The sequence below is a fragment of the Rhinolophus hipposideros genome (assembly GCF_964194185.1).
Source record: "Rhinolophus hipposideros genome assembly, chromosome: 22".
NCBI lineage: Eukaryota > Metazoa > Chordata > Mammalia > Chiroptera > Rhinolophidae > Rhinolophus > Rhinolophus hipposideros.
In genome coordinates, this window is record NC_138068.1 from 31,147,486 (window position 1) to 31,164,473 (window position 16,988).

General features: G+C 36.6%; 1 protein-coding gene across 1 annotated transcript in view; it reads left to right on the forward strand.

Annotated features, from left to right (window-relative positions):
• The window catches only part of SLX4IP (SLX4 interacting protein), a 183,008-nt gene that overhangs the window by 146,640 nt on the left and 19,380 nt on the right, over positions 1-16,988 (forward strand). Inside the window, exons 5-6 of the mRNA XM_081033239.1 lie at positions 13,376-13,453; positions 16,409-16,497. Coding sequence (XP_080889365.1) covers positions 13,376-13,453; positions 16,409-16,497 — 167 coding nt within the window. The remainder of the gene's footprint in view (positions 1-13,375; positions 13,454-16,408; positions 16,498-16,988) is intronic.

The following is a 16,988-nucleotide window of genomic DNA, read 5'->3' on the forward strand; positions in this document are numbered from 1 at the left end:
AGAACTTCTAAAGGATGTTCTTCAGGAAAAAGGACATGATCCCAGGAGAGAGGTTTGAGAGACAGGCAGTTGTGAACAAAGAACATAATACCCATGTGGGTGCAGCTAAACAAAAATGAATAATTTGTAGGATTTATAAAAAGTCAAGATAAATCTAAAATCCGGGAAAGTATCGGCAAATATATTGGGGACGGGGCATGTACAATTGGAGTTAAAGCATGTTTAGGTCTTGACATTTTTAGACAGAGCTAAAAATGTAACTTTATACATGTTAGGTTCAGTATGCACACTAACAGTTATAGAGTAAGCACTACAGGAACACAAAGAGATGATATAAATTGCAAAGTAGAAGAGGGAAAATGGAATGAAGGAAGGAAAAACAAATCAACCACAATAAAAGAGGTTTTAAAAAGAAAACAGAAAAAGTGAAACAAAATACTCATAACTACTAGGTAGTAACACAAATTTATTGATAATTATAGTCAAATAATGTAAGACTAGAGTGTTAAAATTATTTTCATGTACTTTTTAAAAGAGATATTCCTAAAACATATGACCTCAGATAGGTCAAAAATAAAAGGAAGCAAAAAGGTATACCAGAAATATACTACTGAAAAGCAAGCATATTAGTACCAAATCAAAAACCTTTAAGGCAAAGAACATTACTAAAGATAAAGAAGACCACTGGATATTTATTGAAGATTCAGTTCACTGAATATAAAAATTCTAAACCTATATACACATAATACAGTTTCTAAAAATACTATGCAAAATGGACAGAACTAAAAAGAAATTGGTAAATTTACCACCATAAAGGGAGATTTAACTCACCCTTTCCATTGATTAATTGGTCAAGCAGATAAAAAGGATATAGAAGCTTTGATGAAAACAAAGAACAAGCTTGAACGAAGGGACATATTTTGAACACTGAATTCAAAAACCAGAGAATGCCCATTTTTATCAAACATACAGAGAATATTTATGAAACTAGATCACATTAGAACGTTAAGCATGCCTCAAAAATCTTCAAAGAATAAGATCATACAGATCACATTCTCTGACCATAATAAAATTAACTTAGAAATTAATAACAAAGAGTTACTTTTGCAAATTAAAAAGCATATTTGTACATAATGTGGGTCCAAAAGAACATCTTAATTGAAATCAGAAATTATTTAAAACTGAATGATAATTATAAGACTACTTTCCTGAATTTGTAGGGTATACATACATGGGACAATCTGTAACCTTAAAATGCTTATATTACAAAAGAAGAAGGGCTGGAATGAATGTGTTAAACTTCTAGATTAAAAAGTTTGATGAAGAACAAATAAATAAACTCAAGGAAAATAGAGGAGGGAAATAAAAGAATATTTTAAAATTACACAGAAAATATATAGTAGGTAGGATTTTTTAAGTACCCAAAATTTAGTTTTTTTGAAATGAATTTTCAAGAAGAAAAGTGATCAAAGATCAAGGGGGGAAAAATGTGAAGAGAATCATTAGAAATAGAAATAATAATAATGAAACAGATGTAATTAAATGTCAGTGGAAATTAAAGACTAATTTAAAAAACAATTATTAAGAACCGTATGGTAATAAATTTGAAAACTTAGGTGAAAAGGAAAAATTCATAGAAAAATATAAACAGTGAAATTGAGTTAAGAAATAGAAAATCTGAATAGATCCTGAAAAGATCTGAAAAGAATTTTTACCACTACTTAATAAAGTACCAGGTCCAGATAATTTACCAGGTGAATTCTCCTAAAATTTAGAAACTACATAATTCCAGTTTTATAGACTTGAGTAAGAGTTAAAACACCTCCAACTATTTTAGGAGGTGAGTATAACTTGACACTAAAACAAGATTAGGACAATAAAGGAGGAAAACTACAAGTCAGTCTCCCTCAGTTCTAAAAGCAGAGATCCTAAACTAAATATTAGCAAAACAGATTTGGCAATGTAGAAAAAGGAATCATAACATCATGCAAAGTTGGTTCAGCATTAGAAAGCTTGTTAGTAGCCCAGGAATCACAGAGAGTCCCAAACAACATGAACTCAAAGAGACGCACACCAAGACACATCATAATTAAAATACCAAAGCTTAAAGACAGAAAGTCGTAAAAGATGCAAGAGAAAAGCAGTAACCCATAAGGGAACTCCATAAGACTCCATAAGACTGTCAGCTGATTTCTCAACAGAAAGTTTGTATGCCAGAAGGGATTGGCACGAAATATTCAAAGTGATAAAATGCAGGGACCTACAACCAAGATTACTCTACCCAGGAAAGCTATCATTTAGAATCAAAGGACACATAAAGAGCTTCCCAGACAAGAAAAAACTAAAGTAAAGTAAAGGGGTGGAAAAAGATATTTCATGAAAATGGAAATGATAAAAAAAAAAGCTGGGGTAGCAATACTTGTACCAGACAAAATAGACTTTCGAACAAAGGCTATAACAAGAGACAATGAAGGACCCAGTAATCTCACTTCTGGGTATTTACCCGGAGAAATGAAAACACTATTTTGAGGGGATGTGTGCATCCACATGTTCATTGCAGCGTTGTTTACAATGTTTACAATTGTTTGCAATGGCCAGGATGTGGAGGCAGCCTGGATGTTCCTCGATGGATGAATGGATAAAGAGGAGGTGGTCATATACAGAGAGTGCCAAAAAAAAAAAAATGTATGCACATTTTAAGAAAGGAAAAAGCTGTGTTAAAATTGTAATATTCAATATATACCAATAACAAAAGATGAATACAAGATGTGTATACATTTTTTTGGCACCCTCAGTATACAATGGAATATTGCTTGGCCATGAAAGGGAATGGGTTCTTTCCATCTGGGCCATCATGGATGAACCTGGAGATTTTGTGTGGGATGGTATGTATCAGACAGAGAAAGACAGATGCAATGTTATTTTGCGTATATGTGGAATCTAAAGAACAAAATAAATAAAACAAACTCATACATACAGAGAACATTTTGATGGTTGCCAGATGGGAGGGTGTGTTGGGGAGGATGGGTTTAAAGGCGGAAGGGATTAAGAAGTACAAATTGGTTATTACAGAGTAATCATGGGGATGTATGGTATAGCATAAGGGATATAGCGAATAATATTGTCATAACTATGTATGGTGTCATATGGGGACTAGATTTATCTAGGTGATAGATGAGAGGAGGGTTGGGGACAGAGCGAGAAAGGTGAAGGGATTAAGTAGTACAAATTGATAGTTACAGAATAGTCATGGGGATGTAAAGTATAGCATAGGAGATATACTCAATAGTATGGTAATAACTATGTATAGTGCCAGGTGGGTAGTCGGGAGGTCACTTCTTAAATTAATGTCTAACCACTATGCTTTACACCTAAAATTAATATAAAATAAATGTCAACCATAATTGAAAATTTTGAAAAGGGGGGAAAAGGTGAAAGGAAATAAGAGGTTCAAATTTCGAGTTATAAAACAAATAATTCATGGGAATGTAATGTACAGCATCGGAAATATCATCGGTAATACTGTGATAGCATGTTATTTCATGTACGGTGTCAGATGGTTGCTGGACTTATCGTGGTGATCACTTCTTTAGGTATTTAAATTTTGAATAACTATGGTATACACTTGAAACTAATACAATATTGCATGTTAGCTACATTTTAATAAAAATCTTTTAAAAAGTAGTAGTGAAAGTTTTTTTTTCTTATAGTATTAGTAAATATAAAAGGAAAATTCTCCCCTCCCCCAAAAAAGAAAAAACTGGAAAAAAAGAAGAAAAGTGTCATTTTGGGGGTAAATTATTATATATGTAGAAAAATCTAATGGAAATATACAGACTACGTATTAGTATTAATAACAGGGTTTAATAGCTTTTGTCGCCTGCAGGTCAGCATGACTTCTGCTGAAGTCAATTGCAATAGCAGACAGTTGGAAAATGTAATATTTAGGAGCTAACATGTACAATGGCAACAGTAAAAATTAAGAAGTACTTCATTATAAACTATGCTAGGACTTTATGTAGAAAAAAATTTAACTTTTTTGAAAGACATTTAAATGTACTTAAAAATAATTGGGAGATTTACTATGTTAAATGTATAGGAAGTCTCATTATCATAAAGATGTTGGTTTTTCTCTAAATTGATCTGTAGAGTCAATGGTCTCCTAATCAAACTTTCCACAGGGTTTTTTCATGCAACTTGACAAGTGAATACTAAAAGCTATGTAAAAGTGTGAAGGGCTAAGAATAAATTCCAAGTACTCCTGATGAGGACTAGAAACAGTGCTGGGGATCAGGAGTGTTTGCTATTATTTGATAGTAGGATTTGTTATCAGTAGTGCTTTGGTAATCCACACAGTGTGTGTTGAGTAAAAAGTCAATGGAATAAATTAACTCCGAGAAGCCTGTGTGTGATGGAGCTGGCATTGCAGATTACTGGTGACCTTCGAGTGACTATTCAATTGGTTATTTATTTGGGAAAGGATAAAAGTAGATTTCTAACTGATAACTATACTCAAAGTCAATGTTTATAACATTGAGGGTTTTTTTAAATTAGGTTGTAAAACAGCATTTATGTGACTCCATTTTTATAAAAAGAAATTATAATGCATGTATAACTAAACTATACGAGGTTTGCCGATTAAGTTCACAAACTTTTGTTGCAATGATGTTGCTAACTTTTTTTGAAATCAGAGGGATTATTCATTATGAATTTGTACCAACTGAACAAACCATTACTATTTGGAAGTGCTGAAAAGGCTGCGTGAAAAAGTTAAGACAACCTGGGGTAGCCGGATAGCTCAGTTGCTTAGAGCGGGTACTCTTAACAACAAGGTTGCTGGTTCGATCCCCACATGGGACACTGTAAGCTACACCCTCCACAACTAAAACAACTACTTGACTTGGAGCTGATGGGTCCCAGAAAAACATTTAGATAAAAGTTAAAAAAAAAAAAAAAAGTTAGACGACCTGAACTTTTTGCCAACAATTCATGGCTCTTGCATCATGACAATGCACCAGCTCACACGGCACTGTCTGTGAGGGAGTTTTTAGTCAGTGAACAAATAACTGTATTGGAACACCCCTATTCACCTAGTCTGGCCCCCAATGACTTCTTTCTTTACCTGAAGATAAAATATTGAAAGGAAGACATTTTGATGACATTCAGGACATCAAGGGTAATACAACGACAGCTCTGATGGCCATTCCAGAAAAGGAGTTCCAAAATTGCTTTCAACGGTTAACTAGGTGCTGGCATCAGTGAATAGCTTCCCAAGGGGAGTGCTTCTAAGGTTACTGTAGTGATATTCAGCAATGAGGTATGTAGCACTTTTTCTAGGATGAGTTTGCCAACTTTATTGTCCAACCTCGGATATCTTGAGAAAAGATCCGGGGATATCAAAAGTGAAGGTGACGAAGTGACTATCTCTAGGTGGTCAGTTTGTTGATGACTTAGCTTTCTCCTTATACTTTTTTATTTGTCTTTTTTTCTTTTTAATGAATTAAGCATCATATACATTACTTTTGATTAGGAAAAAACAATTTTCATTTTCTTAACTATTTTTACTTGTTTTTACTTGTTTATTCTTCTAGATTAATTTTAGAATTAGCTTTGGCAATTTCCAAACTGCCACCTCTCCTAACAAAACAAAACAAAAAATTTCATTGTGATTTTTTATTGGAATTGTCTGGTACATAATAGGCACTCAGTACATGTTTGTTAAATAAATAAATAAATAAATATGGGAACATTTCACATCTTTATAACGTTTGCCCTTTTAACCAAGAACATGGTATGTTACTCAATCTTTTCAAGTCCTATTTTTATTAGTGTAAGTTTTGGTCTCACGCATTCATACAATTAATGTTTTCAAAAGCAGATCTCACACATTTCATACAATTAATGTTTTCTAAAATGGTATAATCTTTCTATTCCCCCCCCCACACATTGACTAAAACCCTTAACTGTTTAATGTCATGTCTTAGAAGTGTCAAAAAAGATGATTTAAGTGTAGATAAACATGTCCTATGTTGTGAGGTTAAGGACCTGGGTTTAAATGACTGGATTGAAACTGACTACCTATCATCAAGCATTTGGTAGTGGCCAGCTTTCCTTTAGCTCTCCGTAAGACAGAACACAAGAAAATGAACTTCAACTAAATTGTGAGGAATTTAGATTAGAGATTGCAAACTGGCATCATGAAGCCAAAGTGGCCCTCAGAAATATTTTACTTGGATTGTACAGTATATGTTTGAATTCTGAGTTCATTGCTAATTTAAAATTTTGGCAATTTCACATAAAAATTAGATTTGCAACTTTTCGGAAAAGGACTAAAACCTTGTACCCTATGCCCTAGTTTTCAGTGGCAGCTGATGGCTGGAGTTTAGGAGCCACCATCCCTTTTAAACCAGGTATGGGCTTTCTCCAGTTTTCCACAGTCTGGACCCAGCTCCTTACTGTTACCTGTCTTCTTGCCCCTTAAACACTTAAGTTTGTAACATCAATTCAGATAGTAAAGGAAAAAATTGAGTTGCACTTGTGTAGGTGTGGCGTCTTCTCATTTGGTATTTTGGTATTGTTTTTAAAATATGGTTTAGATATAGTTCTGGCTCACAAGTGGGAAGTGGACTAGATGATGTCTCACAGATCTTTCTCATCCTATGATTCCACTATCCTGTTAGAACACTCCAGTGGATCCTGTTAGAGTACTCCAGTGATTCATGAACTCTTTCTCACTGCACATGGATGGAGAATCTCAGAGTTGGAATGCACCCCCTGCACGACAGGGAGGCCACAGGAGACTTGCTTCATCTTATGTTCTTTGTCTTACGCACAGGAAGTTTGATAGCTGTTGCAAATGGGCCTGCTTAAATAGCCAACAGCTCAAAAAACCAGCTATCTCATCTAAAAGGTTTATTAAAACTCTGTTTCTTTTATGCATGGTTATTTAAAGGTGAGTGAATGGTTTTATAGAGAACTTTGAGTTTTATAAGGACACAGTATTATTATACGTATCATTCCCATCGTCATACATGGTCTAGCAGAGTTATGATTGTGGAAACCATCGTTTTGAATATCATGTCATCAGTGCTTGCCCATGATCTAAGCATGGTTTTCATATTTAATGTTAAGGGCATATTTTTACAAACAAAAAAGTGGGAAAACATTATGGGAAAGAAATCTGAAGTGATCATTTCTGAGTTTGTTTTATCCTAATTTTTGACTTCCCTGAGCAGTTTTCTCATTCTGTATTAACAATCTCTGATGTATTCTATAGATAATAAAATTAATAGCACCTTTGGCCAGTGATATTACATACAAAGTCAATGAGGAGACAGGTATAAATATGGAATGAGTGAACAAACAAAACAGACTCAGATACAGAGAACGTTTTGATAGTTGCCAGATGGAAGGCGGGGTTGAGGGGCTGGGTGAAAAAGGTGAAGGGATTAAGAAATACAAATTGGTAGTTACAAAATAGTCATGAGGATGTAAAGTATAGGGAATATAGTCAATAGTATTGTAATAGCTATGTATGGTATCAGATGGGGTGATCACTTCATAAGTTGTATAAATGTCTAATCACCATGTTATACATCTGAAACTAATATAATACTGTATGTCAACTGTAGTTGAAAATAAAAACAATATTTTTTAAAACATGGTTTTTTTGTAAGTAAATTTAGCCTCAAGTAATTATTTTGTTTACAGTTTTTTTTCTTTCTTTTTTTTCATGGAGCTAACCAGTTTGCCCCATTTGTTTTGGCATCAAATAGACATAGCTTTATTGTGACTCAGAGTCCAGTAGAGTCCTTTTTTAAGGACATGAAATGTTATCTCAAGGGAACCTTTTTGGAGTCCCTGAATGTTTTGGGTAATAAGTGAAATTTTTAACCAAGGACCAAATATTCCACTTAGCCACCCAAATTGTTTCCCAATTGTTGTCTTAGACTGGGATCCTGTGTGTGTATTCGTAAACTTACGACAGGACTCTTGTTTTTTGGTTCCCACAGAAAAACCCCCTTTTCGAACCCCACCCATCACCAGCAATGGTGAAGGTCACACTTAGGCCTGTAATGTGTTTCAAAGGTCTTCATCAAGGCTTTTTCAAAAACGCTATCTCACACTTAGCCTCTTTATGTACTAAGTGACGGTTATCAAACTTGTCATTTCTTTACCCTTGGCCTCCTGATAAGGACAGGTGTAATTTTTCAAATGGACACAGTTGCAAAAGTAGTGAGGTATAACTTCATTTTCCCTGAATGAAATAACTTTAAAACATATATTCTCCATCCTTTATATATTGTTGCTGGTCTACTGTAGCATCTAAGACATTGTCAGTATTCGGTAGAGATCAGCCCCTTCTGTCCTACCCTCTTAGTAAATCTCACCCAAGTCTTCACATGGAGAATGAGAACTGACTGGACCTCAGACTGGAAAGTCACAAGTCTGAGCTGGCACACAGTACAGAGCTGCTTCTGGGTGAGCACATAGTCATCTGATTGTCACCAAGGACTCTGAAAACGAGTATGAAGCCACTATCCAACCTGCTTAGGTAAGCTTACCTTGGCTAAAAATTTAACTATGTGTAAATTTAAGATTTGATTTCTTTGAAATTATCTTTAAGGCTAAATCTTCAAGTCATCTGTGTTTCAGACTTTGGATTGTAATTATAGCCTTAGTTTGAACCTGCAGTTTCCTGCAGCAGTTAAAGAAGACATCAGTTGGCAGATGGCTAGCATTGAAAAAGACCGTGCAGGTTGAAAATCTGTATTTAGTCAATTGAGATTTAACAAATATACACTTAAACCCCGAATAGGAGTCATTCATCAAGAAAACTAGCCCAGTCTCTTGAAAACGTCAGTTATGAAGAAAAGGAGGGGGAGATTATTCTACATTACAGGAGGTGTCAGAGACATAACCAAATGCATTGCGTGATCTTTGGTTCAGGAGAAAAATCAGCAGCGTACATTTTGGGGACAGTTTGAGAAATTTGAATATGGACTAGTTATTTGAGCAATAACGTCATACTCTGTTGTGATCATAGCATTTTGGTGATGTACTCGTAGGAGAATGTCCTTATTTGGGGGAGTCTATATTTCCATCTTTAGGAGTAAAGTATCGTGATATTTAATTTTTTGAGATAGTTTATCAAACAGGTACATGAAATATGACAGAATATTAACCATTATTAGGTTTAGATGGTCGGTTTGGGGGTGTTTATGGCACTATTTTTCTACTTCATGTTTTAAATTTTTCATGATTGTGAGTGGTGCTACTAATGAAGACGTCATCTCAGGGAGAGAAGTCATGGGCACAGTAGGTCTTCCTGAGTCTGCCTTGTGGTTTGGAAGAAGGTTTTGCTGCAGGAGAGCCATGCGGTGGTGGGTGGAGTCCACTGTGAAGTGGTACTTACGTGCCAGGCCATCTGATTGCTCAGCGGGGCACTTGGAGGCATTTTCCCAGGCTCCCCAAGATCCATCTCATAGTAGCCATGGGAGAGGGCTTGTCTTTATGGTGCACCATACCACAGAACCCTGGGCAGCCTTGGAGAAGTGCAAGTCACCTTGGCCATGAGTTCCCTGGAAAACAAGTGAAGCTATATAGTTTTACAGTAGAATCTCCATGTTGGATATTTGTTCTCAGTGTCTTTGGACTACGAAATAAAATAACCCAAATAAATGACCACTCCCTTAAAAAGTATTACTCATTGGAGCTCGGTATAACTTAAAACTGATCTGCCTTGCCACACCAGGATGGAATTTATTCAACTCCCATTTAATTTATTTTGCTGTTGTTGTTTTTCCCTTTCTAGTCATGAAGTCTCTGAATTTCCAATAAAGCCATTTTGGAGCAGTGTATTTTAGACAGAATATGAAATAAAATAATGGCACGACTCTGGTTTGTCCTTATAACATGAACCACACTTTCCTTCTCTCATAAATATTACTGACTCCCCCGCTTTTTTCTTGGAGATTAATATTCTTTGATGAACAACCAGAACCAGATGAGCCAGAAGAAAGTTAATGTGGTAACACATCAGCATTTTGGGCCTCATTGTGGGTTGGGAGGTTGTCTGTGGAAAGGTAGAGAGAAGCTGCTCTTTATAAATAACAGAATGCAGGAGGCATAGGGACTGGAGACTTTTGGGGACTGCTCAGAGGCCAGGAGAGAATATGAACTCTTGCTGGTACTAGATGTCTTATGACATTAGCAATGCAGAAGTATAAATTATTTCCTGAAATACACATACCTGAAGAGTCCTGGTGGAAAGATGTTCCACTACAAAGCTGACCTCCCTCTAACTCCAATCTCTTCCTGTGTCTTAAGACAGTCTTTTCTGATTTAGGTGGAACACAGTAACTAGCAAGAAAACAGGCATACTGAAATATGATTTACAAGTGCCTCAAAATCTTGGAACACCGTTTTCAGATGAAAAGGATATCGCTTGATGGTTTTCATTTCGCTTCCCATCCCCCAACCACCTCCCCAGCCCCAGTCTCCTACTCATCCCCCAACCCCCCCCCCCCACCCCAGTCTCCTACTAACTCCAGATCTGTAATAACTCCAGAACACCAGTGTAGCAAGCTGGTAGCTGGTGCCCCTAAAAGGGAAAGCAAATGTCTTCCTGCATTCTTTGCCAAGTTGCTATTTAGCTTTAGAGAATAGTGGCACTTTGCTTTAGCCCCAGCTAAGTACAAAATCTCAGTGGCCTGCTAAACCCTGTGAAGTCACTTTTATTAAAAAGCAAAGATGAGAATGTAATCTTTATCATTGCCTGTTATCTATGGATAAATATATCTCCCTAAACATTTTAGTTGTGTATTTCATCAGCAGTGATTTTTCTGTTATGATATCAAAATTAGTTTGCTTTAAGAGTGACACAAGTATCTTTTGTGTTTAATCTCTCTAAGTTTTTCTTTAAACAAGAAAGTTTCCTATGGCCAGTGGAATTTGGACTATGCAGGTGCAAATCTCTTTACATGTTAAACTTGCCATTTCTTTTGTAGGTGCCAATAGGCAGGGTTTTTCATTGAAACCATATCAAGACACCAGTTTAGTAATGATTTCCTTTACACTAATTCTATCCTGGGGGTGAGGAGTATAGGGGAAACTGTTTTAATAAACTCAATTCTCCTAGTAATTCCAGTAATAAATCATTTAGTTAGAATTTGTCTTATACTGCTTTATTTTTCTATGGGGGAAGGTGTCATATTGAGATTTTGTTATTTAGCTGACCAAGTAGGATTTAGTTATCACTCACGGGGTATCTCCACATACCAGGCTTCCTGAACTCAGAGCTGTAGCTTTCATATTCAACTTTAGATTTAGCCCCTTCCTAATAATAATATTTATTGCTGGAGATTTTTAACAGGGAAAATATTTTTCAAATTTTGAACATGTCATCTAAATCTTAAATCACCAAGAGAGCTATAAGCCTTTAGTACGATCTCCCAGTAAAGACAGAATGACTTAGATATTGCGTCGTTTTGTTGTTGTTGTTCAATCCTTTGGAAGACTTACATTATAGATCTTTATTTTTAAACTCACTTTAAAATTTTTCTGTGTGTGTTTGTGATTCCCAAGTTGTTAAGGACTCTTACACCTTTCCATTCCCCTGCAGTAGGACAAATAAACAGATGTGGAAGTCACTTCCACTCTTGGTGACCTAAGGAATGAAGTATTTGCTTAAGAGCACTCAGAATAAAGCCAACGGTGTGCATATTTGACATGTTAAGCAGAAGAAAGCCACGTGACCAAAGTGCAATCCATTTCAAGTGTGTGAGGAAAAAATTCATCTCAGTAAATTTGGAGATTATCTATCATAGATGTCACTTTTATTTTGTAATCCCTGTGTCTAAAGCAATTATGCCATCACAGCTGTAGCTTGTATAGACAGAACATGAAGTCGGTGGTCACTGATGTTCTGGATCTTTCTACAGGAGTGTCAGAAAGATAATGTGAAAGCGGAAACTTCTTTGTGTTCCTTATGTGTGAATTATTATATGAATTATTTCAAAACAATTATAGTCATGGACTTTGGAGAGTCTGATGGTCCTAGAGATCACCTCTTGTAACTTCTGGCCCCTCCAATTTCATGGATAAAATATTATCTCTCAGGTTGTTTTAGAACTTGGAGACCATCACCCTTCTTTGGCCGGCCTTTCATTTCTGGTTCTTCCACCAAGTACTCAACTGTGTTAACGGGAAAATTTTTACTTAATCTTTTCAGAAAAGTCATCAACAGAGTAGTTTATACCTGGAGAGGGGCTGGAAGGGAAGGAGGGAGAAAGAAACTATGCTGCTACTTTCTGTGAATCACCTGAAATTGTCTTGCCCCCGTAAGATGAATGGTAATGTCTCCATTTTCATGGATGGAATGTACTCCTTTGGATCAGGCTTCCTCCACTTCACACACTGTTTGTGAGATTTAGTTCTGATATGTCCTGTAATTATAGCTCATTCATTTTTAGGGACAGTGTAGTATTTCATTGTGTGACTGTATCCCCTTTTTTAAAAAATAAAAAAATTCTGTTGATAATTTTCATTGGTTCCAGATTAGAGGACTGTTATGAAAAATATTTATGTAAGCACTGTATATTCATGCTGAAGTTCTGCTTTAGATTCTCAAGCAGATTTGAAAGGGCGATACCAATTTATACTTCTGCCAGCAGGGTATGAGAATTCCAGTTTATCTGTGTTCTTGCCAACACGTGGTGGTTTGGATCTTTTTTTTTTAATTAAAGTTTATTGGGGTGACAATTGTTAATAAAGTTACATAGATTTAAGGTGTACAGTTCTGTAATACATCATCTATATCTATTTTCCGTCTTTTTTATTAGGGCCATTCTGCTGAATTGGAGAATTTTGTTTTGTTTTGTTTTGGCTCATGTCATTTCTTTTCATATTCCATATAATGGCTTTACTGTACTTGAATTAGAATAACTTATTTACAGGCAAAATGCACACATCTTCAAGTAGGTATTAAACAGTTCTTTTGTGAGCTCATAAGTAATTGCTCTCAGGAGGTGGCCAAGATCAATGTACCAGCTCAGCCTGAATTCACGATCCCTTATGAAGGGCCAGGTTTTCAGGCCTCTTTGTCAGACCTCCTCTTTTATTCCATTTTACAGGTGAAGTGACTGAGCCACCATCGGGACTATAAAGCATTCTAGGTGCCATGGCCCAGGCTCCTAGAAGAGCCAAGATTGTAATGTTCACCCTTCTCTCAAGTGAGGCCTTCTGTTGATTCTTCTGTACCATTTCATTTGCTAAATAATTATCGAATGCATACTGGGTGGCAGGCACAGGCTAGGCCCATGGGATTTGGTGGCAAACAAGCTCACAACCTAATGATGTCCTTTTCACTGTACAGGTTTTGGCTTTCAAATCACAGCCTATTTCCTCAGGAGAGGGATCCGTCTTCACTGCTTTTCGCGCTCACAGAGTCCTGGTAAGAAACTGATTTCTTGGCTTGTCAGGTATTTTGCACAATTAGCTTGCCCTAAAGAGGGATGAAAATAATAAAGATTCCTCCCTGCTTCATGGCCTTCGTGAAATTGAAGTACTAAGTGAGAGGATTTCCAAACATTTGTGATTTTTTTTTCAGTTTTTCACTGTTTATTGCCTGCCTGAGAACAATCAGCTGTACTTTCACACTATGCTGTACTTTCCTGCTGCATCTCAGCACTTTCACTGAGCTTCCAGAGTGACTCGACAGGCAGTTACACTATGAATCAGTTCATGATGGTGTGTACACACTGAAGCTCTGGGGTATGGTGCGAGTGTGTGCACCAGAAAACGTTTTCCCAGCACAGAGCCGTCAGAGCCTTTCCTAGGTGTGTGATGAGGCCAGCTTTCCCCCTCATTTCCCCAGGTCAAGATGTCCACTGAGAAAATGATGTCAAACATGTCCAGCCAACAACAATATTAAGTCAGATGCTAACAACTGTTCTCCAAGTTGTCTGAGCATTGGAAAGAAAATCTAGCTCCACTTCCTTGGATGATTTTAGTATATAAATTACGAAACAAGGACTTTAAAAATTAACTGTATGGAGGTTTGCTCTTGGAATTTTCACAATTATCTGCACTTTTTGAATTTTAAGTGTCACTTGAATATATTACTCTTTTAATGGAGACTTCCACCTTACTCGATTGTCTTACCCAAGTAAGCCGGTTAACCTTGTATCTGTTAAAATGCAGCCTAGCTACCCTTTGTGGTAGGGGTTGCTGTTGCCTAAATCTTTACGTTATTTAAATATTAAAGTAATGCAAATTTCAATTATGACCTAAGCAGAGTAAAGGGGTATAGAAGTTGGTTTCTGTTTATACAATACCCGGCAACAAAATATTCACAATCTGCCATTCTAGCACTCTTATTTTTCAAAGGAAGAAACGGAAGAACAAAAAAGAGGAATTATTTAATAGAATGGATTAAGTTCGAATTCTAGTTTTGATCTACTAATAATTAATAGAACTGATAATTTTGAATTTTAATTCTGATCTACCAACAAGTTGTATTTCAACAGTATGACATTTTTGTGGGAGGAGGTAGAAAATAAGGAATTCTGTGACTCAGCTTCCCCTTCCATAAAATGGGAAGCAGACTACTTACCACTTATCTCAATATTTTAAGAAATAATAAATACTAAACGCTTTGGTAATTTTGGGTTTTTGGCTTTTCAAAGTCCACTCCTGGACACCTGACCAAATACAGCATCTACAAGGGGCCAATGTTTAAACATATCCAGGCCCCCTGAAATGGGAGTTTCTGCATAAGGAATACTAGTGGGGTAAGACCAGAACGACAGGTTAGGTCCCAATCATGGAAGGCGTTGAATATTTGCATAGTATGTGGTGGGCACTGAGGAACCATGATAGGATTCTGAGCATGGTAAGTGGAGCTGCTTTTCAGAACGGTTAACCTGTTTGCACTTAGTAGAATACATTAGAATAGGCAAAAGTAACCACCAAGGAAATGGCAGTGGTCCAGGTGAGAGGGAAGGGAAGAGCAGTTACTGAAATATCAACTCATTAGGCCTTTGGTGTAATTTAACCTAGCCAAGTGGTGTAAGGTGCTAACTGTGTTTGGGGTGTGTGTTTTCATAATTGACACCTTCATGCGTGCTTCTGAGTGCATCAGGTTGTGATATGCTGTTGCCTCGGTCAGTGCTCTCATGTTGTCATTCATTGTTAGAAACATGTAGTGTATGTAAAAGTCTTCACTTATCTGTTCATAATCTGTCTTTAAGAAAAAAATTTGTCACATATAAGAGGGAAGTTTTCTCTTTTAGAAAAATGGCTTTATTTCTGTTATAAATATGACACATGTTATAAAAATATTCAAGCAATACAACCAAGTGTAGAGGAGAGAGGAAAATATCCTCCCCACCCACCCAGGAAATACAGTGTTAGCGTCGGCTAAGCATCATTCCAGACATCACTCCAGAGATAGGTGGAGGCTAAGTGGATGGATGATAGATGGAGGATGAATGGATGGATGGATGGATGGATGGATGGATGGATGGATGGATGGATGGATGGATGATGGATGGATGATGGATGGATGGGTGGATGGATGGATGGATGGGTGGATGGATGGATGGATCATGGATGGATGGATCATGGATGAATGGATCATGGATGGATAGATGGACAGGTGGACAGGTGAGAGAAGGAGAGATACAGATGGCATTTTACCATGTTGTATTTCTTTCATTGAATGTTGAGGAGTTCAGTTCTGTGATTCATTCAGCCTTCCCTACTCTGAAGTCAGTGGCTTTGCTTTAAGAGGTTGTAATAATTAGATTACTGTGACTGTGGTATAGTTGTATCTTTACTATTGCATGTTTAACCACTTCCTTAATAGTTTGATTATTAATTCCTGATTAATGAAACTACTGTTTTTACAGCCTGATTGAATCGACTGAGAGTTTGCCTTCCATCTTAGGGGAACTCTTTAAGACCAGCTGACCAAGGATATGATAGGCAAACTAACTAATAAGAACATTGACAAGTCACATTTTCCAGTTTTATCTACTATTCTTCTTCCTATGTAAGTCTGCACACTCATTAGAAAACATTGATCCTGTTTCCCAAATGTGAATTCAGGACAGAAAACAGCAAACTGACACAGAAGGCGGGCTGCAAAGGCCCTATCTGGGAGTTTCGTGTGATATAATGGTCCAGGGGCTCAGGTGGACCAATTTGCACCCTCCCTGGCCCTCCCTAGAGCTCTTTGCTTGCCCCACCCTATTGATGGCAAACACTAAAAGAAGGGGCGGCGAGGAAAGACATGTGTCTCATACGCACATGCTTATTGCTGTCACTTAAAAACCTGGGACCAAGCATTTCTGTGTTCTTTGGTTTCAGATGCCTTTAGTAACTTGATTTTCTTCATTTTGTACAGAACTCCGTGTATTCCCTGACAGATTTGTGGTGTGTGTGCATCAGCTTGCATGCAGTCGTGATCTTTTGGCAAGGCAGAATGAAGAATTGGTATGTATGAAAAAAATCTATAAGTAAATCTGCTTAAATATTGAGTTATTGTAAAAATCAGAAAAACATTTTTTTTTCTGTGTCATTTAGCTATTGAGTACTTAATACATGTCGAAAGGGACCAAAAAGTGCTACCTATTTTTCGTGATAATATTGATTAATAGATATGTTTTTTTTAATACCCCTTGAAAATTTAGTTTGATCAGCAGTATTTTTTCCATATCAATTTTAAATAAGAAACAACATTTTTACAAAAACTGTGATGGTGCTTATGATAGTATTTAAATGTAATCAGCAAAGTCTTTAAATGAAAAGAAGCAAAATCCACATGTTTCCACTGGACGCTTTCATTGGGGTCAGTGGCTTTTGAATTTTATTCCATGGTGAATCACTGACATTTTCATGAGAACCAGTACTTTTCCCTAGTGTGTTATTTCTTAGCTGATAGGGTTCGTTTTCTTTGTCTCTTTTCTCATGCGAAGTCGTCAGTC